Here is a 24,518-nt window from a genome sequence, read left to right as displayed (position 1 = left end):
TTTCAAAGGACGGTCACACTGGGCCATTAAACACAGGGGAACAAACTTGAAGTCTGTCACAGTGTCACTGTTTTATTTGAGTTTTACTGGTCTTCTGTGGACAGGATCATCATTTTACAAATTCTAACAGAAAACATGGTATGACTTTGATATTTTACTGTCTTTCATATTTTATGAAACTAACTGGGCAGTCTGGACTTCCAGCAGATTTGATAGGTAAGATAAAAGCAGAATGTACATGTAGGTAAAGAGTCTGCACTAGATTCTTCTTAAATATTGTGTTTTTGAGATTATTGAATAACTTCAATCAACAAAAGACTTTCGTATACTTCTTGTATTTTGTACAGGTTGTTTTTGTAAAAACTGTTTCAAGTCATTACTCAGTTTGGGGGTTTGTGTACAAACTGGAGAAACATAGAGTATTTATTGCTTACGAAATAACGAAAGGCAATTCTCTATACTGCATGTGCTGACTCAAACGCTCTTGTTCTCACAGGGATTATGCATATTGCTGATTACTGGGATATGCTTTGCTGTTGTGTACACACTTATTCATCATCCTCTTTGTACTGCCTGATTGAGATCAGCTACCTCCAATGCTTGGCAATAAAGATGAAAACTGCATTGATCTATCGCTGCAAAGGACTCCAAAGCAGAGTCAAAGGATTTTCTTTCATGTGCAAAATATACTGAGTGTATTTTGCATGGCTGCTGTGAATGCTGAATATCATTGTGCTACATCAATGAGAGATTATATCCATTTCCTTCTCAGACTCTTAGTTCATGTGATCTCGTGTCAAGCTTGAACATGTTCATCCTCACCTTACAGCCCTAGGTTAGTTACATCACTAGTGTAGTATGATTATTCATTTAATTTACCTTTATTCCATTTGCAATATTGTGTTTGTTTTACTTTTGAAGGAAATGCTTGATTATGCAACAGTAAAAATTGATTAGCCAATTATGACTCCACCTAGTTTATTACTGACACAGAGACAGAAGCCGTCATAACAATATTTGAACAACAATTGAAACACAGTGGTTGCCGTGACAACACAAACGTTTTGTCAGTGTAATCACAGCTATAGATGTTTCATCACAGGCAAGATTGCTTCACATATTGTATATTATGCTATATACTTCCTGTTATTGGGTGCAGGAAACAAAAGATGAATATTTTTTATACCAACAGGATATTATTAGTTGTAAATAGGAAGAGGAAACTATGGGACAGGGGTAAACAATCTCTTTCTTCAAGAAATGGACAAAGAAAATAATAGGGAAAGGCAAGAAAATTGAACATTTGAAACATAGATCAATGGGAGGTGTATGTGCAATACTTGCGGTATGTGGCAGGTGTATTATTTCTTCAATGTGGCTTCCTCTCTGTTCTGTCCAAAGCCTTCACCACTCTGGAGGAGGTGGATCCAGCAGGGTGTATGCCTGGAGGCTGCACTATTGTCTTTGTTAGCAAACATTTTTGACCTTCGGCTTTTGAAGGGCATTGTTTGAAAAATAATCTCAAAAGTTCAGAGTCCTTCAGGACTGCAGGGCAATGGGAGAAGGATAGGTTTGGAGACTCACCCAACAGCCAGGTTTTCCAAGCTAACGAGGGCATTTTCATTATTTATGTCACACTTTATGTTTTATTATTTATGGCACCCTGAAAGCAGCATACTTCTTTTGTTCTATATATGACCCTTACTATGCTGTTTGTCATTAAACTTGACATCATTCTTAAATTATTGCACACAGTTCATGTATAAACTTTGTACGTAATGTTAATAATGTAGTTATGTCTCTTTGCAGAACTTAAACACAAACATCATTCTAGATTCAGCCACTAGCCTTTAGTTTCTGGACAAGACTAATATTACATCTGGAATAATGTAAGTTAAGGAAAATAAAAGTTAAGATTTATTTAGTAACATTACCCTGATTTGGAGAGCTTTCCAGTAAATGCACAAGCTGCCACTAGTAAAATTATCATTTTATAAAACCATGAATAATTATGATTTGATCGCACAGTTTTATTTGCCCTCTGGTTAAATAGGTAGTGATAACAGATAAGAGTTACTAATATATTTGCACCGCTGACTCTGTAGAGGAAATACCACCTCCAATATGTGTTAACACATTCAAACAAATCAAATTGTCAGAAGTTTTCATGTAAGTTCCAAATGTCGACCTACTATGAGAGCGTAGCTTGAGTTTTAATGAGTGTTGAGGCAGTGAAAGATTCATTTACATTTTAAACGTTTATAGAGGCTATAGTTAGATATTTACGAATGGTTTATTTTAAAGAGTGTATTAACCGACTTAAATTATACAAGAGCTTATTACAATAAGGTGTATAAAAACTGTCAATGCTTCATTAAATGTGTATTTAATTAATAAACGACATATCATTTTATTTAAATTATAGTTTTTTTATTATTGTTATTACTATTAGTTTAAATGTTCTTTATTGCTACTTTTACTCATCTAAAGGGTGTTAGTATTAATACATAAAGTCTGTAGTTTATTTGGTTTAGTTCTAAACTCCATAAATATAATATTACAGTGTGTCACTTTAACGATTAGTGTTCTTGATTTTAGTGTAGAAGTTGAATTTGGTCTAATATAAAACTCTGTAATGTGTGAAACTGTGGTGTGTGTGTTGTGTGACATTAATCTTTCCTCTTATCTTAGTTGAGTTGTTGATTTGGTTAAGTATGTGTAAATAAATGAGAATAGGTGTGTGTGTCCACTTTAAAAGACAATGTTTTATGATTATTGTATTAGTAGGTTTATTTTTTTACATAGTTAAAAAAGTATACAATACATGTCACTTTCATATTGAGATATTCGAGGGAGTATTTATATGTTTTGGTATTATTAAGTGTGTAAATAAAATGTTAGTAAAGTGAGTCAGCATTCTTGATTTTGGATGAGTCATTGATTTTGTTAAATACTTTTAAAAAGAGTAATACAGAGTATAACTTTAAGTGAGTGTTCTTGATTTTAGTGAATATTAATGACCTATGTTTTAGTATTAACTATTTAAAACAACATTAGAGTGTGCCAAGCGTTTTTGCTTTTAGCGTAAGTTGATTTGGTTTAGATTTAAATGTGTAAATAGTGAGATAACAGTGTGTGTCCTTTAAGAGTCGTCTTCGGGGTGGCTTCTTGATATTAATAGAGCTGCTTTGTCTTCCTCCTCTGACGTAATGCCTACAGCGTTACAGAGAGACAGGCAGAGAGGGTCCTGTCACAGCAAAGCGATAACACTAGTCTGTAACAAAAGAAAATAACAGATAACGAGCTGCTCTGCTTTGGTTTGCTGTGGCCAGCAAATCGGGGGCTCTGCGCGGCTAAATAACTACTATAACATCGGAATATTGCACTACCAGAGCCAACCTCACTACTAATACATCGGTATCAGCTTAGTTTAAATGTGTGTGCCGTGAAGCCTTAACTATCTCTTTCCCTCTCAGACCAAAGAAAAAAGAGAGAGCCAAGACAACTGTCTACCACCCGTCCGACATCATCAACAAACAAAAAGCCCACAAAGGAGACGAAGCAGCCAGCCAAGCAGCCAGCCACCATCTTAACAGGCTGCTGAAAGAGACACACACTGAGAGAAAAGAGGCTATGCTTATTTTGATCAACAGGTAAGCAGCACTAAAAGAACACTACCAACACAAATGCACACCATGCCACAGCCCTCTCTACTGTTGGTGCAGTGGCATTGTGAACGGCAACAAAAAAAATTGCATCGGCCGATGCACGGTACGAGTTGTTGATGGCGAATGCATGCTGTCGGACAAGTGGGAAGATGAAATTTGTTCGTCTTAAAAGGAAGCCGGGAAATTCAATGGTGGCGTTTAGGGAGACAAAATATTGCTCTGTGGGTCGTGAGTAGTTTTACGACGGACAGCAGTCGGTTTGCGTCTTATGTAACTAACGGCCTGAGCAGCGTCGGCAAGGAAAGAGGGATCTGCTGAATGAGAGAGAGGAAAAGAGCAGCACCGCTTTGAATTCACATGGCAATTTACATTTAGGTTAGGACACCCAAAACGCTACACAAAATACAAATTGGGGGGCTACTGGGGACGGCTACTGCTTTGAGTTTGAAGCCCAAACAGCAAGAGACGTGGAGTGACTTAGTCGCCTCAAGTAGGTTTGTGTTTTCTAAGTTTTGTTTCTTGTTTTTTGACATTTATTTACGCTAAGTGGGCATCCCGACTTGAGTTGCTTCAAGCCGGTAACTTGCATTGATTCTGTCCCTTCAAAGTAGCTCTCGTGTAACTTCTGTGTGTTACTTTTTGTTGTTTTCATTGATCACTTTTTCATTACTTTTGTGCCTGCAAACTTGATACTCAAGTTCAGATTCTTGGTTCTCCTTATGACGCACGTCGTAGATAAAGGGTGAAAGAAGGTTTATGCTGAAAGTTGAACGAGTAGATGCTTGTAGTTTACTGGGTTAAAAGTGGAAAAGAAGTGACACTAGATCAAAGACATTGTGTTTTGTCAAGTGGTTTACCAGCCGGTATGGCGCGGTTTTTGCACCTCTTTCATTGTTAGGAAGCCCGAGAGCGCATGGTGGATGTGGATTGTCGTAAAACATCCCCAAACATCCTCTCTTATCAACTTTAGTACTTATTAGCTGATATATCACGCATTTATTTATGTGTTGTCTAACTTTTTCATGGGTGATGCCGGGAAGCCTGAGTTGCATTTCCACTCAACTTTGTAAAAGTCCCCCCCCCCTGTTGTAAGAAACTGTGATGTTCCTTTGAGATAAGGGAGCTGTGTAGGCATGACAACTCTGTGGGGAGAGCAGAGTATGTGAAGCCAGTACAATGAGGCACACACTGCAAGGAAGCTTTTTACATAGTCCTTCACAGTTCTCCAATTCTGGCCCCTAAAGAACTGCTTGTGTGTGGACCGACTTTTATTGCAACAGATAACCTTAGTAATTTTTTTTAAGCAGAGCAGGCATGTGGGACTTTACTCTGACCCCCACACTTGTTTTACTGTTGTTTGAGAAGCTGAAAGTTTGTATATTATAAAGTGATTTAATTAGTTATGTGTTGAGTGGATACACTTGTAAAGTTGCAGAACTTTTGCTGGCTTTTTTCCTATAGTACTTTAAAATAAGAAGCATGTATCTTCATCTTAACCTTCACGGCATTTCAATGTCAAAGCAGATGTTTAGATAAAATGCTACACTGACTTTTAAAAAAAGTAAAGAATAAGTTTGACTTTCGTGATCTTAAATACTCACAACGTTTTGGTATGCAATATTGTCTATTATTTTAAAAGAATATTCTCTGACAACTTTTGAAAGTGTTGTTCTCGGACACAGTAAAGGTTAGACATGCATTGTTAAAACTGTAGAGTTACTTGAGGAAAAATACTAATGAACAAAAGTAATGAATGTACTTTTAAAGTTGTAGTTGGTTTTGCAATTTCAGAAGCAACATACTAAGACAAATCAAAGTCTGAGACTATAAACGCTGAGTAATTGTTCATACTTTTTGAGCACTTCACTTTACATTCAGCAGTGTAAGCCAAATGTCTTTTCTTTTTAACATGTAGCATTATGACAAATGTTTGTGTTTTTCTTCTATTACTTTTTACTAAACAAAAGTCACAGAATTGTTTTCAAAGTTGAGTCAAAGTTTAATAGTCGAAGCTCTTAATATTACTGTCCCACGTAAAGTTCAGTAAATGTCATTTCATTTAATATACAGCTCCATGCGTAACCTTTTAAAACAAATTCCTACAAATGTAATAACGTTTTCTTTATGCCTTTGCTTTTTTAATTGACATGGATTTGATTTATTAGTTGGCAAGTGGCAACTCAAAGTAAATCAGGATCAAGGGCTTTGACAGAAATTAACTTTTAATATATTTGGGACTATTTTTCAGACTTTTCTTTGCTGTGGCTGTCTTGTCCATCTTGCCCGTTTATATTTTTCCCTTGGATAAACCAGCCTTGTGTATGGTTGCTCTTAACATTGACAAGTCGCATGTTCAGTTCATTTTTGTCTTTTATCCGCAGACATGTATGTATTATGTGCCATTGTTAAACTTTTACAAACATTTAACACGTTTTTTCGAAGTAAAAATCTGATCTAGCCATGTATCAATCTATCTCTATTACTTTAAAGTTTTTACTCTTTCCAGACACTGGATATTATTGTAACGTACGGCCTTGTTCGTAGCTGCTATTAAACGTCAAAACAGTTGACGACTTCCTAAAGAGAACCTCTGCTTGTAAAACTCTTTCCCGTATGTGTGTGTGAGACCGAGTGTGAGAGAGCGCAGCACTTTTTCCTGTATGTGTGTGTGTGTCTGTGTCTGTATGTGCCGGGGAGACAGCCATGGCTTACTCATATGGCTGCAATATGTGAAGTCTCTGCGGTGGAACTGGGAAGAGAGAAAGTTTTGAGAGAGGGAGAACACATGGAGCGAGGGAAGTCAGAAATGTCCTGTTCAACTAGCTGGAATGTATCTCCTGCGTTTTATTGATGGTTTGATGTTCTGTAAGACATGAGGAACAACTGTAGTGATTTTGTGGGCTGCCATGCATTTGTCTTTGGTCGTTTCACAGCAGTACAGTGTTACATGCGAAAACGGTTGGTTTGAGAGTGTAAAAAGACGTTTTAACTAAGTCCAAACGGCTTTTCTTTGGGAGAATTGAAAGGATTGCATTGGTGGACGCGAGACTGTTTTAACTGCATCAAAGCATCGTGGTCATAAAGGAGTTTGGAAAGACAAGTTTGTTTCATTCAAACTACATCTTGCTTTTTGTTTTATATACCTTTTTGGAAAGATGCTAAATTAGTATCTCCTTAAAAAAGTTATCTGTAGTTATGTTATACTTTTATTTTCATTGAAACCATAAACATGGGAGCCAGAGTGTTTTTATGTAAAGATAGGAAATCAGACACCTTCTGGGTCACCTTCAGAAGTTGTAGAAACCTGAATGAACTGAATATTACACAGTACAATAACCTCACTAACACTACATACAAACCGATTTTTCAACTTTAAAAAAGTTAACAGTACTGATAAAAGTTTGTTAAACTTATGCCCAACTTTTATGGTGCCTCCTCTACATGATACTGTAAGAGTTTTGGGTTAGGTTAGGTATTTTTTATGCCTGCTGAAATGTGTCTTATTAAGGAGATATTTAAGGAGAATGAATTCCTGCTAAACCTCCGTCCCATTGGTCGCTGCTGTCTCCTTTAAGTCGGGACTGATGCGTGTTCTTACTCAAAAACGCTGTGTCCTGCTTCAGCTTGTTTTAATACTCATTACTTTCATCGTGGCTTACTATTGCTGGCTCTGTAAACTGTGATGGCCTTTTATCATGCTAGCAACTCAAGTAATCCTTTTAACAGACCAAACCCTACCGTTTGAGTATGTGAAAGTACAAAAGTGTTTGTCTTCTCTTGCTTGAGGAGATACCAGAAATTAAATGTAGGTAAATATTTAGGAATTCTAGAAGTTAACTGCTAGATGTGTGACTGAAGTGGCGCCAGTAGAAGTTGTTTAAAAACTTTGATTTTACCGTTTATATTTAAGTTTTACCTCTGGCTTTTTTCTTTTTGTGTATTTTGATTTGTCAGAAGATTGTTTAAAAAAGCTTCACTCAAATTATATAGCACAAGTGTTTCCAGCTGACATCACCTAACATCTCCATACCTCGCAATAAAGCTCATGTCAGTATAAACATCTGTGCTCTTCTAAAGCAGATCCTCTTTTTAAACCCAAGTAATTCAGAAGGCATAGGATGTTTTTCTTTGAAGTTTTTTAAAGTTTTTTCATTATGTGCACTCACAACTCCCTTTTATTTCTAATTTCTGCACCCATTTATTTATGAACATGGACTGTCTTAACTTACTGTTTCCAATAAGCAGAAAAAAGATAGCATCTATTAGAGCAATCAGCCATTATTCATCTCAACCCTGCTGCAGTTCAGATAAAGGAACACATCCATTTGTCACGGATAGTTTATTTAAAGAAAAAAAAAGCTCATAGCTCAGCAGCTCGCACTTATAGCATTTTTTATTTCTCTCGTATCTCAAGGACACACTTATTTTGAACTTATTTGACTGTCTGGGCACATTGTTCTGCTTCTTTTATTGCTTTCTTCTAGATGCTTGTAACGTGTGTGATGCAGGGATTTAAGCTTATTCTCTTGTTGCAGTTACTGGAAGTCACTCTGGAAAAAAGACTGTCTGCTAAATGCCCAAAATGTCATCCCCACTCTCTGTCTGTGGTTAGTGCAGCCTTGTTTAGGCTTGAGTTAGTCTCTAATGTCTTTGGTCTTATTTTAGACTTTTAAGTCTGTCTTTTAGACGGGCTGCTTCAGATAACGAGCACATGGTCTTGGTTTAGGGTGAAATAATTCTCTTTCACCCCCCCCCCCCCCCCCCCCCCCATATTGTAGTTTTTTTTTTTTAAACAGACAAATCCTAAATATGGGACGATTTTTCATCCAAGAGAGTAAATAATCCTTCTGTCACGATACAGTGGAGGCTGATAAAGTGGTGGTTTAGCAGATTAAGGCAAGAGTAGAAGGTGATGAGACTATGTTACCCAAAGGATGTATGTTCAAACCACACAACCCCTCCTTGCACATTGTAACCTACTCTACGAGGATCAGTTCAATTGTATTTTGTGGTACGAGAACATTTTGTAAACCTTTCTTTACAACACATCTTTGCCTCCTGAGATAGTTATTGAAAGCTCAGTTGTGTGAGAAACCTGCTGGCTTTTTATGAGTTGCGAGTTCTGACTGCTTTGACTCAGCAGTGTACTCTCATGCTTCCTGTGCACCCACATGTTCATTTATCAATCACTGTTCATATGAGTTTTGACCTTATGTTAGACACAGTGGGTGATTTGTTTCATGGCTGTGTTCAATTAACTTTGAAATAAATCAAGATTTAATTGAAAATGAATCAAAGCTCATTTGCTCAACTGGAGCAAATCAACTGAAGTTTCCAATAAGTCATATGTTCTTGTGTGGATAATTTATTTTTCACATTTACTAAAGGGCTGTAGTTTCTGTCTATGATCCACATGTTGGACACATTTTTGCTTTAATCATAAAGCCATAAGTTACACATTTTCCACAAGTCCTAAACGCTGTGTGCATTTATGTTTCTGCACTTCTGCATTGTCCACCTTTCTCAAAGCTGCATTGTTGGCGGGGTTTGGAAAAGAAAAAGAGTAAAAAAGGAGCTCAGATGTTAATGACTGAATGGCATTAGGAGAAAAAAATGTAGCATTCCTATAAACACTGACTGTATTAAAACAGATTAGACCGAGTTTGTTTGCTTCTGGAAGTCTGGTCAGATTTTATGTGAATAAAACAGACCGGCATGTGTTTTTAAATATTGACGTCGCAGAGATCTTAATAAGAAACGCTTGGAGGCCCTGAGGTATTTGCATTAGCTCCCCATTAAAAGATGGTGAATATTTTTTTTATCAAGACTTTGTAAATATAGTACGTCAGCCTATTTACACACGGAGGCTGCATTAAAACTTAAAAGCAAGTTTGATTTGTGTTGTACATTGGCATTGTAGCTCTTGTTGTGGTAATAGTCAATAAAACCTTCGTCTTAATAGTTTAATATTTGAAATTGGAGCTCCACGTTAAATGGTTATGTTGAATAACAAAAACTTGGGAGCATAAATATTGAGCCAAAACCTGCAGCAAAAATCATTAAAGGGGAATCAATTTCACAATTAGCGTGAATTATTGTGGAATTGCCCTTTTTGAATTTTTAATCCTTGCATAATTAATTTGAATGAGATCCAACACGGCTATTTCTCATAGCAACAGTATCTAATGAGTCTGTGGTTTGTGGAGTGTACCAAATGTACTTGCAGCTGTCACAGCAGGTCCGCGTAGTTTCATTTATGATTTCATTTTCTTGACATTTGTGATTATTTTGTGTCATTTACACTCCTACGTCAGTATATACGGGTAGCCGCAATTATTCTTAGCCTTATTTGCTTGGGTGTCTGCTCTCTTTTACAATAATTGAGTGGTGTCGGAAAACAGAAAAGGATATTCACGCTTGTATTGCTACGTTTAGAAAAATCTAACTCGTCTTGAAAAGATCACAGTAAACATGCAGCTTGAATCTGGTTTTCCCTGAGATTATTTTGTAGCTTTATGTCTTCATGCCAGTCTTTATCTGATTATGTAAAGCTTTGCCTGTTGTCTATAACTACAGGGACACCAACAGTGAAATCTAAAAGTCTATCTATGTCAGGGTATTATCCCATAAGTACTTATTACAATCTTTATCACATACTTTATATTGAAGAGGTTACTGTAGCAGTTTTGAACATCTGAAAGTAAGAAGTATGTAAAAATACATTTCGCATGCAATTTCAAGTGATTGGAAAAAATGAATAATATTTAAAAGTAACGTTGGTTTTCTTCAGAACATAAATTATGGGTTTAGATAATGGCAAATATTATAAATATGCATTCAAAAGCAAGTGATAAGACAGTACAATGAGGTGATAAGAAAAAAGATTATACAGACAGTGATTGTGACATGCTCTAAAAGCTGTGAAAACGCATTTAATCCCGAGGTGTTATGAGTACATTTGTGTACTTTGCTCAAGTGTTCCCGTGAACCCGGCTCCATCTGTAAATTCTTCCACTTTTCGCCCAACAGACAGACAGTGAAAATGATCTGCGGAAAATGTGACAGTGGCATGAATTTGAATGTGATTTATGTTGTAAGCTTCTTTGTGTTGAAGCTGAAAAGGCTGTGCAACCCACAGATGGGGAGAGTACTGAACCATTTGCCTCAAGTACTGTATGCTTAATTCAGCGAGACTTTTCTCAAGTAGAAGTGTTTTTTTTTTTTATCGCTGAAGCCACCCGGGTAAAAGTTGTCTCGATAAAAGTGAATGCACAGTAGATTGATTCTGGATGAAAGAATATCATTTGATTGTATTCATAGCAAACTGCCTACAGTTAAAACGACAAATCCACCTGTTGTTTTTAGTCAATATGTTATAAAATGTATGAGAGATGAAGGACAGGGGAACAGTATTTTATGTCCCCTTTTCTTGAGTTGCCATCAAGCCTTATCTGAGTTTTTTGTCATGTCATTTCAAGCCTCTGTAGTTCATTATCATGGCACCCCTTCCTTCCTGCTGCATATCAGAAATGAATCCGTAATGCCTACTTTCACATGTTTATCGTGCAGTGGTGGAGAGCATTTGTCTCCACTCAGCTCAGCATTGTTGATAGATGCCTATCAGTTATTGTAAAAGCCTATCCGCACTTATCTCCTTCCCTTGAGGTCAAATCTGTTTTAGTCACTGCTGGGGTATGATTGAACTGGTTGTTGTTTTCTGTACTGGGGGTTAACTGTCTTTTCTATCAACAGTCAAACCAAGACTCTGCACACAAACACACATGCAGTTGGATTTGTTAGCTGAGAAATGTGTTGCTTTCTCTCTGTTTCCCTTTCTCTGTTTCTTTATCTCTAAATCTCTGTTTCTCTATACTGTAACACCAGAAAGGAGCATGTTAGTCATTTGTGCTTCATTTTACCATAACCATTGTCATAACCAAATACTCAAAATACATCAACTTTCTCAAAGAATGCAATTAAAGTTCCACTTTAGGTGTAAATACACTGACATTTGTTTGCTTTTGTGAGGCAGTTACAACAATATTTAACCCAAGATTTGATGGCAGTTTTTTCAGTGGCATGACATGCCGTTTTCCTCTGTCCCGATACGCTAACATATCTGCTCTCATGTATATGTGGAACACAATTATGACACTGTTCACAATATATGTAGATGTGTATCAGCCTGTGTGAAATATGAAGCGATTTGTTTCATTTCTGAAGTTGTACATGTGGCCTAACTAAGTACCTGCTATGGGGACTCGTTTTTACCGCTTTTAAAACATTCAGACTCTCTCTCCGACGCTCACTCTCTCCGACGCTCTCTCTCTGTGCGCACACACACACACACACCGTCACATGCATACACACATACACATACAGCCCCATTAGTATTGTAGTCTGGGCTCTGGCTAAAACATCTGGTGGCTGAGTAACTTTTCAAAGTGGTCTTTGTCCTCGCTCTTTGTGCAGGCATGCATGTGTCTGTCAGTGCGAGCAGTTGTGTGTGTGTGTGTGTTTGTCTGTGTAATAAGGGGCAGACTTTTTATGGCGTCCCGTCAAATTAAAACTATGATTTAAACAACTAACATGTACGCTCTTTTTTTCATTAAAGCCACACCAGTCTCTGCAGACTTGTTGCACGTGCTCCTGGCTGTGTGGACTGTAGAAAAAAACATTAGGCATGGATCTCGTACCTGTAATTTCTGAAGTCCCCGTCTGGCCTGTAATTGTATTCATGTAACCCAGGCTGGACGCTCCATGGCAGAGAGACGGGGGGGGGGGAGAAAGCACAGGGAGACATGACACCCGTAGCTTGGCATTTCAACCTAAATCTGAAAGAACCAGTGAAATGTGGTTAGATTCAGCAAAGTGTCTCACCTGTTCTCCGCAGGATGGAGCGGGGCTCGGTTATTTTAATCCTGTTTAATAATCTTTGCAGTAGCAGCTTTGGGTTTTAGAGGGTACAGCCGTTCTGACGGTTTGAGCTTATGCCTGCAGGGCTTCACATCAACTGAGACGGGCAGGGACTCATCTTCTCTTACAGTATTTAAGATTGCTCCATCAACATATTTAAAAGTGGAGCATCTTTTCTTGGTACAACACTTTTTTGATCATATCATGTATAATGAAGATGAACTGAAATGGTAGACTTTGGGTCAGGTCGTTTTTGTTCTTCCATTAATTTATTGGCACTTTATCTACAGTGTGATACCATGATAGGGTCCTTTTGTTGGCTTTGCCACAGTATTGACTTGTTTTGAATAGAGATCAATTCATATGAGAGAGAGAGAGAGTCTTTTAGAGAGTCATAATTGTGGCTTTGTAAACGTTTCAAGTATTTGGCTTGATAGCAACAATGAAAATGTGGTGAAACTGAGTTTGCATGAGTTTAAGTATAACAAATCTGTACCAGATCCCTTTTTAAATGCTAAGTATGGTCAATTGTCATCCAAGCTTTTGGGTTCCTTCTAGCATTTAAAGACTGCTAAGCTAAATGAAATGTGTTACCATCAGTATATTATTTTTTGTGGATAGATAATAACTTGATGGTCAGCATGTTTTTTAAGGAAATCTCTCTGAAAGGGGAAGTGTTCTGTTGGTATTTTAACAAAAGACTGTTCAATTGTCAGCACTCCCTTTAACTGATCTGATAAGTGATATCTTTTTTCACGGTCAGCATGTTCTTTTGGCCTCTCGAGAAAGTAAAAAAAGTCTACTTGCTGAGAAATGTGTGTGTGTGTGCATGTGTGACCGTGTGGTTTGAAGTGTCTGCTGTGTGTGTGATCAAGTGGATGCATGGATAGATGGATGATGGAGGGAGGGAGGTGGTTCTTTTTTGAAATGGAAATTAAGGGGGGCGCACATCTGGGGGTCTTTCAGACTTTTGTGGGGGGAGAGGAGAAGGTGGGTGTCAGAGGCCCACAGTCAGAAGTGTGTGTGTGTGTGTGGAGGGTGAAGAGGTAGGGGGTTGGGGGTTAAAGTAGAATAGATGAAAAAGTGGGATGAGGGAAAGGGTAGTTTTTCATTTCTGGGGAGGCAGGAGATAAGGGAGAAAGAGAAGTGTCTTTGGTCAGTGTTGGCCTGTGGAGTGAGACAGGGATGGATGGATAGATTAATGGATGGAGGGAGGGAACAAGGAAGTGACACAGTAGGAAAGGAAAGTTAGAATAAACAAAGCTGTGATAGGAAGAGTAATGCTTAGGACAATTAGGTGGAAATGGAGTAAAGAAGGATGTACGCAAGGATAGACGAGGAACTCATTTGCATAGAAACAGCAGTGGGTGGAAGGAGGAACAGGGGGGAGAGAAAAGGGGGCAAAAGATCACTTGCTATAGTCGAAAAACTTTACGGCTGACAGTTAAATTTACTCCGGGCCTGTGTGTGTGAGTGCGTGTGTGTTGGGGTGGGTGGTAAAGCCCAGCGGGGGGCATGGCGTTTGTTCTGCAACATGGCTTTTAGGCTTTTTAGTGCTTCACACTCAAGTTGTCCTCTCTCTTTTTTCTTCAGGGGCCTATTTCACCTAGCTGTGAGAATCTCTCTTTCAGGGCTTTTTCTCTCTCTTAGACGAGTCAGTGAGTTAAATGATTAGATTATAAAAATGTCAGTTTAGTGTCTGAAGAGCAAGTGTTGGGAGGAGGTTCAGGAGAGCAGGGCAGATGACAGATCCACTGTAGCTTTTGTGATCTCTTTAGTCAGCCACTCCCTCTGCTGTCTTTTGTTCTTTCAGTCAGTTGGACATCTTCAACACTCATATCCCTGTAAAACATGAAATGTGTGTTCTCTAATACTTGAGGTGCACTTTATGCGTCTTTACCAGATTTAAATAAAACCTCAGGGAACGTGTCTGTTGTGAGATAAGACAAAACAAGCGCTCATGTTTTTGTTTTTCAAATAATAAAAATCCTTTCAGGATTAGTTTGGCAAGGTGTGAAGTAAAGGAAAGCTCCGGCTTCATCTTGCCATGTGCTTAAAGCAGATTTAAAATGGGAGTCATGTCTTGAAGGATAAGATAAAACAAGTGCTTCTTGTTTTGTTTATCAGGATGTATTCCAGTAATATTGCACCACAGGCCCGCTTCTCTGTGACTATACATTTGGAGTTATGAAGCAAAGTTTTAAGGATGTGAAATGTCTCTCCGGAGTAATACTGAAGAATGAGGTAGCTTTGACAGCGTTCATTTTCACAGATGTAAGACGAGGAGAGGGGAAAGATGAAAAGAAAAACAACAAGTGGAGGGAAAAGTAACAGATCATAGTAGATGAGTTAGCGGCAGCGGTTAAAACAAGTGAAACATAAATGTCTGCACATGTAGTCGGTTAAAAACCTAAAATACTTTGCAAAATGGTGTGCATTATAGTAATTTAAAGGTCCCTGTCCCTCTAAAATCCCAAGAAATCCATTATAAATGCATACAATTTGAGGATGAGGTTAAATTTGTGCAGTGGCGAGCCGTCAGGGCCCTTTAGGCCCTCTATTAAATAATATTTAAAACCATTTAATGGTTTAAATCACCGCTTAAACCGCGTTTAATGATTAAACGCGGTTTAAGCGTGCCGTGTCATGCCGGGCCCGTTTTTGGTTGCGTTTCCACTATGCCTAGTTCCGGCCCGGGGCTACATTTTCACCTTTTTTCTGGCCCGACAAAATCGTGGTTCTATCGGGGCCAACAAACAGGGCTGAGTCGGGCTGAGTATGCTAAACTAGAGAGAGAATCGCTGGCAAGGGGGCTACAACTACTACAAGATGAACATATTTGACCGTGATTTAATTGTAATACACGTTTCAAAATGATGCCGAAGTAACAACATACTGATACCGGTTAGTAAAAACCATGAATTAATGCTTTGACAAGTCTGCAGACAGACGGCAGGCGAAAAACCTTTTAAAATGCGCGTTGTCTAAATGGAGATCGGCTAAGCTAACGCAATATATGCTCCGACCGTCCACACTCACAACAATGGCCTATACAGACATAAATAAACCAGCGACTGTATTCGCCATGACACAGACAGTCTGTGGTTTGTACTTGTTTAACTTTTGTCTAGTTTCTGAACAGATATGAGGAGCTGTGAGCTCTGAGTGCTAACAGCTAACGGCTGATGTTGTTTTTCTGGAGTGCTCATTGAAGATGGCGTCACGGCTCCGCCTACACTGCGTTACTATAGATACTACCCCAGTTCCTAAACTGTAATGGAAGCGCAGCATTAAGTGAGCTGGGCCTAACAAAACCGTACTAAGTCGAGCGAGGTCTGCGGTGGAAATGCTCCATAACTGAACGAGAGAGTAATGTCAAATGACAGTACAATTGACCAATCATATCCCTCTAAATGGGTGGGTTTTATTATCGCGGACTTTATGACAAGTTCCGCCCGCTGCGAAGCTTTCTTGTTTCCATAGCAACAACAACTTCCTGTCAACAGCGTAAACTCGCCTTCAAAATAAAAGCATGCCAAATTACACTTAAGACATACAACTGCAACGAAAGTAACAAACACAATGCAATATCCTTTTCAATTTCAAAGAACACAAATTGGGTTATTTACAGGTGTTGTTTTGTGTGGGAGAGGGTCGCTTTCATTGATGCGTTTTGCACCCCGGGCCGTTGTTTTGATATTCTGCTGAAGTATACGCTGTGACGTAATAACTCTTTTTTTTTTCGAGGGAAGGGGTGGGGGTCAGAGGGCCTAGGTATAAAAGTCACGGCTCGCCACTGCATTTGTGGCATCTGAATAATAAACCTGACTTTATGAAGGATGATACAGCTCTATGGCATTTAGTCAGGATCTATATTTCCTTGCAAATCAACAATGCAACATTGGAGAAATTCCTTACTGCAGTCTAAGAAAGTGAAATATGCTTTGTCATTCAATCACTTGATCAGATTGGTAGCTAAATAGAAGAAGCATATCAAAGAAAAGTTGACGACTGCTAGTATCTTGGATTGAGACACATGGACAATGTATTTACTGCTGTGATATTCCTGCATTACCAAAAAAAACAACAGACTTGCTATGATCATATTTGGCTTAGTATTTCGATTTTTTAGTTGAGTCCAGCGCTGCATTGACATCACTGAGGCCTTTAATACCTCCCAGTCTTGCTTCCCGCTTGTGATCAACAGGGATAGCTGCTTCACTTGGCCAGCGTGCAGATAGAAGGGCTCTGGAAAGGAATATAAAGTCAACATTGTGGGTTGAAAATGTTCCGTTGTGTGTCTGTGCGTGTGTGTCTGTGCGTGTGTGTGCACACGTCTTAAGTTTGTCCAGACATTTTTCCCGTCAGGTCGGCTGCTTGCAGGAAACGTCCGATTCTCTAGGAGTGGAAAGTGTGTGTGTGTGTGTGTGTAAACATGAGAGCGAGAGTTGTCTAGCGAGTGTGTGACGGTGTGTGCACAGTGTATCAGCATGTCTATGGATGTGCGTGCGTGTGACTGACGTAATGTTTGAGCTTACCCTGACAGAAACACACCAAACCGTGACACACACACACGTACAACGCGGTGTGTGTGCATGTGTACGTGTTTGTGTTTAAAATAATCAGATGTGCTTGGCAGACTTGTGAGCTGTATGTTTGGAAGTGTGCGTTTCTGGCAGCGCTGTAGTTTGTTTTCCGTATTTTTGGGGAAAAGACAGCTAGCAAGCGTCAACAATCAACATGTTGATTTATGCAGCTACTAGTTCCTTCCATTACGCCTACAACTACCGCTGAAGCAAAGTTTGTTCTCCATTATTTTGTTTGATGTATTAGAGTCTTAGCCGTGGAGAGCAAGGTCAAAATCAACGGTCCCGTGTTGATTTATGCAGCTCCTGGTTTCCTGCTGCTATCGTACATCAAGGCGGGACGTTCACACCGTTCAGCAGGCAAATGTGAATACTGTCGTGACTGTGGTGGCTAAATCCTTCTTCTACCTCCCACACCTGAAGGAACGGCAATTTCTAATATGCAGAAGATCCAGCAGGACAACAACTTTTTCTAACTCCTAAACCGAAAATCTTTGATAAACTCTTTGCTGATTTATATGTTACATTTTTGTATGCTGTTTATGTTTTGTGAATACACAGAACAATGTCAAAGCTAATTCAGATGTAGACTCACCAATGTTGTAGTTTTTTTATAAATAAAGTTGTATTTCACCATTATAGATGGAGAAATAGCAAAAAGGGGGCCAATTAAGGTTGTTATTTGAGATTTAGATTTAGATCTAAGGGTCTATAATTTGTCCCAGAAATACCCCAAAATATGTCATAATAAAACAGTTAATTAAACAATTAGTAAGAATTCTTAGTGGCTGCATTGTTGACATATTATAGAGCCTTCCTAGACTAAATACATTCTTAAAGGAATTTGTTGACTAACCAAATCGTTGATTTAATCTAAATTAAAAAAATGAACAGATCGGTAAATCTTAGTATCATTAAAAAGCAGAGATGTGCTCATAATTTTCTCGGAAATAAGTCATTCAGCATTAAAATAATATCAAAAATAAGATCAATACTACCATTAGTTGACTAATGGACTAAGTGAAAACATATTTGAGTGTTATGAAAGATGCCTTAGCCTTCAGATCTAGTAGCATATATCCAATCGTAGGCCTTCACACTCCATAGGCAGAAGTGTACTCTGCCATTCCTTTGATTGTCTCATGCGAGCAAAGAGGAACATGTTTTTTTACAGGGAAGTGACAGCGTGACAGTAACTTGCACGTGCGTCTGTGTCAGACAAGTTGAAAGCCCTGGGCATCTCTTACATTAATACAAAGAAAGACCACTCCCTTATCTTTAAGCAGCATTCAAAAAGATCTGGTTATTCAAGGTTTCTTATTGATGTTGTTTTATTGTTATGACAACACACTTAACAGAGGAGTTTCTGCTTCTCTCTTTTGTTGTTTTCAGGATATTCTCATGAGCTGACTAAGGAATTAAAGCCTTTTAGTTTAAAAATGGACATACATTATTGAATTCGCTGATGGATTCATTGAACAATTCATTTTGCCCAGCATTCATTTAACTGAATTTGAGTGATCAGTCAAAAGGAATTTGTCAGGAAGTATAAAATATTCTGTGTGTGACATAGACAGTCATCAGAACAGCCGTTTGACACGGACATCAGCAGTTAGTGTCAGCTGCTTACAGTGGGCTCCGCTTTCTGACATGTCCTCCGCTGGGAGCTATCACGTTAGTATTTTCTAGCCAAGGTATAAAAACTGTATTGTTGAAATGTTTTTCTTTCCCATCAGTCCACTGAACAGAAAGCTGTCATAACATAGGAGCTGTCACTGAATGACTATTAGTCGCACCTTCGGGGTTACTATGATATAGGTTTGTCTTTTTAAAGAGAAGAAAACCGTTTTCACATCCGTACTAGAAACCTTTGTTGGTACAACAATACAACACAGTTTCTTTCTGCCTTATCTTTATTTTTAAGCTCATGATGTCCATTTCAAGCTTATTTGTGGAACATTATAAAGGCTCCTGGTTATTTCATAGCGTGTTCAAAGGCACAATGAAGAACAGATGTATCTCCTTCTCCTGTTTGCCTGCTCTCTTGCTTCGTATTCAGGGTTTAATGTTGAATCCATTTTCGCTAGTAACGAGTTAACAGATGAAAAAAGAGACCTCCTCTAAGTTTTTCTGCCTGTCAGTTTATCCAGGGATACCTTAGTTGTGTTCTAACTTCAAATGAGTCTTCCTGGTCTTAACACAAATAACAAACAATTAAGAACTTTTAGAACATTTGAATATGTTTAGCATTTTTCATTGCCCTAGCTGACTTATGAATTTGGAACTAAAGCTGAGTAAGCAAACCCAAAACAACAATAACTTTAAGGTGCAGCAATGAACTAGTGTAATCATGTTGCTTTCAGATTTGTTTTCTTTGCAGTCAATATTTTATGTCTGTGTTGGATCGCTCTAAGCTAAATCCTGGTAAAAATATCTACTCGCAAATTCTGTGTGACTGCTTGTGAGATCTGATTTTCTCTCCGTCTTAAATGTTTCTTAAAGCTGTTGAGCATCACGCACCGTAACTTTTTAAGAGCAAACAATCAGAACAACTGAATAAACCCATTATGTTCATATGTAGCCTTTGAATAAACAGTGTGGTTTCCTGTCTGTCCATTGAGCAATGGATGGAATGTGGAACTTAAAATCTAAAAACAAACCAAAATGCATCAGAGAAAAGTCCCTTTTATCTGCCTTTCTGTTTGCAGATCTGTTCTTTGTATCGATACAAGATAAAGTTGTATTGGCACATGGAAAGACCAACATTGTGAATTTGGAATCCAAACAACAAAACTGACTCAAATAATCTATTTCAGATGTAAGGGTTGAATATGAAACAATGTGCTCTTTGTGCTTTAATTGGTGGAATATGGAGTTTAACTCTGTCGACATCACATCAAAAAGGTTTTACAAAGACAATCATTTTCCCGTGCACAGAGGGGGAAAAATAACTGAAAGATGAGAAAAGAAAAATGTATAATTAGTTTGACCACCATGTCATTTGAAACGGGATTAGCAATAACAAATCAGAAAACAATAAAAGATCAGTACTAAGATAAATTAAAGGGCTTGCTTTTCATGGTAAAAATGATTGATAATGAGTTTGATGGTTGTCAGCGTGCATGCACTTTATGTGGTTGTGTGTGTGTGTGCTTTGGATGCATGCATACATGTCTGTGTGTGTGAGCGAGGGAGAGTTAGTGAGTGGGTATTTGTGTGTAATCATGTACGTCAGGCCGTCATGAATGGTGTGTTTGAGACAGAGCGGAGTGTGGAGTTCCTCGGGCTGGACCAAATTGGAAACAGAAAAACAAACATTCCCTAGGAACCCCCGCACTCCATAACCTCCCCCCCCCCCTCGTCTACCGGCTAGTGGCGCAGTCCAACCTGTCTGGGACAATGTAACGGTCTATAGTCGGACCGGACCACACACATTCGTGTAGGGGGGGTCTGAGCACAGGGGGGGGGGGGAGGGGAGGCGGTGGCTGTGGTGATGGGGAGAGCTGCAGGGGGGGGGGGGGGGGGGGGATCTCGATCTCAGCCATAATGACAGTTGGCAAAACAGACAGAAGAAGCATAAGAAAATGACAGAGCTCAGTGATGGATGGATGGGAAAGATGCGTGATGGAGGAGAGGAAAAATGAGACGCAGAGTTAAAAGTTGATGGACATGCGATGTGGAAATGAGGGTTGTAACAGAAAAAAAGAGAAGTCATTGTGGAGAAAATAAAGAAAAAGGAGGATAAGGAGAAAAACAGAGGGGCAGGGAAAGAGTGATTGAGCAAATGAGTAAGCAGCAGCTCCACTGAGTCAGAGCTCCACGGGGAAAATATTTAGTCACACTCACTCTTTAAGAAAAAGAAAACTTCTCTCCCTTGTTCTATTCCTGTTGTGAGTACTACTAATGAGTAAGTCCCCTCCAGTTGTTCTTTTTCTTTCTTTGGTTATGGAAGAAAGCTTTGCTGCTTTCTCTCAGCTGCTAATGCTCAACAGCTAATGCTATTATGTGGTTCAATCCTGTAATAACCGGAAGCATGTGTTATGTGATCAGTAGCAAAACATCCTAATGAAGGAGTATGGTCTTTGTATGTCTGTGTTTGCATGCAGTGCGTTAGCAATCGTGTATGTTCTTCAAAGCAGTGAAATATCAGATGCTCTCACAAACACTGTTTTAACATATTGTTTCAAGATGGGAGGAACTTTTTTTTACACGAGTCATAATTCCACAAATGACTCATAATTTGCCTAACAGTAATCGTGTTTTTGTCTTTTCCTTTAAAATAGCACATGATAAAATATTTACACAGTCAAATGGCTGGTAAGCTTCATTTTCTATCGTACCGACTAAAGAGCTGCATGGTGAGGACCACACTGGAGCAGGTAAACCACTTAACAGGTATCCTGGGAAATGAAGAACAACAGCCCTTAATTTGGCTTTATGTCAGCTTTTTTGCTTGCTTGTTTTCTTTGTTTAGAGCCAATAAGCAATAGGGCTAATTTAAGTAGAAAATATAAAATGTACAGTTCTCTTAAATTCAAAGAAAATGTGTTTTTAATATGCACAACTTCGGAATAATTCTAAGAAAATGTGTTTTAATATGCAAAGCTTCGGAATAACAAAGAAGACAAAACAGTGGCTTTATTAGCATGGAAGAAACAAGTTCCAAATATAGACTGCTCTGATTTGTATGTGTGTGTGTCTCTGTGTGTGTGTGTGTGTGTGCGTGTGTATGCCTGTATAGATTTCTGTCTGTTACACACCTACATGCGCACACACACTAGTGAGACTGACCCGAGGAAACGGCTTGTGTAAGTACAGACTCAGATTTAGATTTGCGGTGAGAGGGAGAAAGAAGCTAGATGGATGGAAAGAAGAAGGGGTGGCACACACAGAGAGAAAGAGAGAGAGAGAGAGAGAGAGAGGAGTGGTACAGGCAGAGAGGGTGGGGTGATTTTGTGGTTGGGGCAACAAAAGGGGGAACTGAGAACTGGAGTCTGACATTTAACACTAGAATTACCAAATAAAGAAAATCAAATTGTCAACGGTCACAGCCTCTGGGTATTGATATCCGCATTTTTTTTTAACAATACTTGAGCATTTCTCATTGATGACTGCTTTGTTCTGATCCATGAGGCAATCACTATTGAAGAACCGTGAATAATGACTATAGAAATGCAGAGGAAGACAGAAAACGAATGCTGCTGCAACAGATTGTTACCACAGACTCTTAATTGTTTTCTCGTGTGAATTAATTCCTTGTGGTATTATTATTGTCAACAATTGACTTGCTTACATTGTACTTAATACAACATTTGAAGTATTTTTAGCTGACCTAGATTGTTTCCACTACCAGAGTATTTGTTTTATAGATACTTGCTCTTAGAAGGAACACAAGTCTATAATGTTCCCACCCTTTAACACGCAGACACAGGCTTGTTGTAAAGAGGCATTTGATATTAATTGAACTTCCTTGTGTGTGACCTTGCTCTCATGTTTTAAAAAAAAAAGACAGATGGTTAGCAGCTTTCGAACACATTCCTTTTGTTAATTGCAGATTTTAGAGAAAAGAATCAAGGAAAATGAGGTTTCCTTATTTGAAAAAGGACGGTTGTGCTTTCCCTTGTCAATGACTCACATGTTTTGTTTTGTTTTACAATACATAATCAGTGGCTTGGTTTTATCCCGGGGCCTTTAAGCAATCTTCACATGTGAAGGGCGTTGTCAGCTATGGTGATAAAACAAAATTGGTACAATTAGAGACTTTGACTGGCTGGGGTCTCGACAGGGCATGACATATTTTTCTGTGCATTGTGTACCTTTTGATCTGTCAGTCAATTTGGATGTCTTAACTGTGGACCAAATTGTTTCCCGTACACGTAAAACATGGAGAAAATGTGTGAAGCCTGGCTCAGGTATGTTTCTGTTCACTGTGCCGATGTGCTTGTTCCTAACTGTATCTGTCTTTCTGTCATTTCCCAGGTTGTGAAGGTGACTGTGGACTCTGACAACCGTGACTGAGGGTTCAAACCAGATCCATAAGAAAAAGAAAAAAAATAGCGGACAGCAAAAACCTGCACAGTCCTCCCTAAACGGATCTACTTGATCAGACTCAAAGCTGTGTTGCCCAGCTGTTGAGCATAAGAGGAGCCACAGCCCCGCAGCAAAGGTAGCCGCTGCTACGTGGAGTGTAAGACCTTCCTAAACAAAAGTCAAAGAAGCTGAAAAGTGTTTGCTCTGATGTTCACGGACCTGTGTGGAGTTCGGTGGACCTGATAGAGAGATGGAGGGTTATTAGTTGGGCCTGCCGCCTGGTTTCTGCTTCTTATTATCGTGTGGAGTACAGAGGGCCAGTAGCCGGACTGTTGGACACACCGAGACGCTTCCTCAGAGCTGATGCCAAGGCCAGGAGTCCACCATGATGTTTTTATAACCTGATGATCAGCAGAGGTAAGACAAAAAGATTGAAATCCCGTTTGTGTGAATCACTCAATATTGTGCCTATGTTATTTACGATATATCCTTTCTATCACAAATCATTTGTAGAACTTTATTATTTAACATTTATTAATACAGTTACTGTATATTGAATTCAAAATAATGCATAATTTACCATCGTATGTTTCTATATAACACATTAATGCTTCAGTAAAATTCAGTAATTTGGGTGGGATCATATCCCTTTTATGACATAAAAAATATATTTGATTCATGGTCATTCATTTATATTATCAGATTTTTTTTTTTAATTGATAAAGGTCTTGGCTCACGAGTAATTATTATTTTTATTTATTTATTTCTGTAAAATCAATAAAATGATCAAGCATAAACATTCATGTTAATTTTAGAATTTCTTTTCTGATTAATGTATATTAAATAATAAATTACAACTTTACCTACTATTATTTTCTTTGACAATATGGATATGTTTGTGGTTGGTTTCTACTTATTTTTTTTAGTGTGTGCTTAGTTGAGTGTTTTTTGTTTTTGTTTAGTTATAGTGAGTCATGACTTTGAATAAAAAAATAAATACAATAAACATCATGCCTCATTTGTTGAGATGAGAGATAAAAGCATCTCTTCCGTTCAAGACTCCACCGTTTCGTGCTGCTCGGCAGAACAGCGTTATTTCCTTGAGCTAGAATGGGTACAGGGGGTAATTTACTGAGACTAAACAACTGCTGATATAATGGCGTTTATGCAGAGCAACGGTTCTGTGACAAGCATTATGAAAAGCTGCTCTTAGTCATCACTGTCGGAGGAAGTGACTGTGTGTTAGCTGCTGTTCTTGTGAGGGTGGAAAACAGTTTGCATGATTATTATCCAGTGAAGAATGACTTTGACATTATGG

The 24,518-nt window shown here is 38.6% G+C and overlaps 1 protein-coding gene across 2 annotated transcripts in view; it reads left to right on the top strand.

Moving 5' to 3' along the window:
- The first annotated feature begins 3,259 nt into the window (after window positions 1-3,259).
- Window positions 3,260-24,518, top strand: part of trps1 (trichorhinophalangeal syndrome I) — a 106,264-nt gene continuing 85,005 nt past the window's right edge. The window contains exons 1-2 of one of the 2 annotated variants that reach the window (XM_034124880.1): window positions 3,260-3,653; window positions 23,150-23,617. In XM_034124880.1, coding sequence (XP_033980771.1) covers window positions 23,605-23,617 — 13 coding nt within the window. In that variant the 5' untranslated portion in view covers window positions 3,260-3,653; window positions 23,150-23,604. Of the gene's footprint in view, window positions 3,654-3,887; window positions 4,163-23,149; window positions 23,618-24,518 lie in introns of those variants that run through there. The other variant, XM_034124881.1, reaches the window with a different exon arrangement.

The sequence above is a fragment of the Trematomus bernacchii genome, unplaced genomic scaffold, assembly GCF_902827165.1.
Source record: "Trematomus bernacchii unplaced genomic scaffold, fTreBer1.1, whole genome shotgun sequence".
Lineage (NCBI taxonomy): Eukaryota > Metazoa > Chordata > Actinopteri > Perciformes > Nototheniidae > Trematomus > Trematomus bernacchii.
Note: the sequence above shows the minus strand (reverse complement) of the source record. Positions and strands in the feature narration are given on the sequence as shown.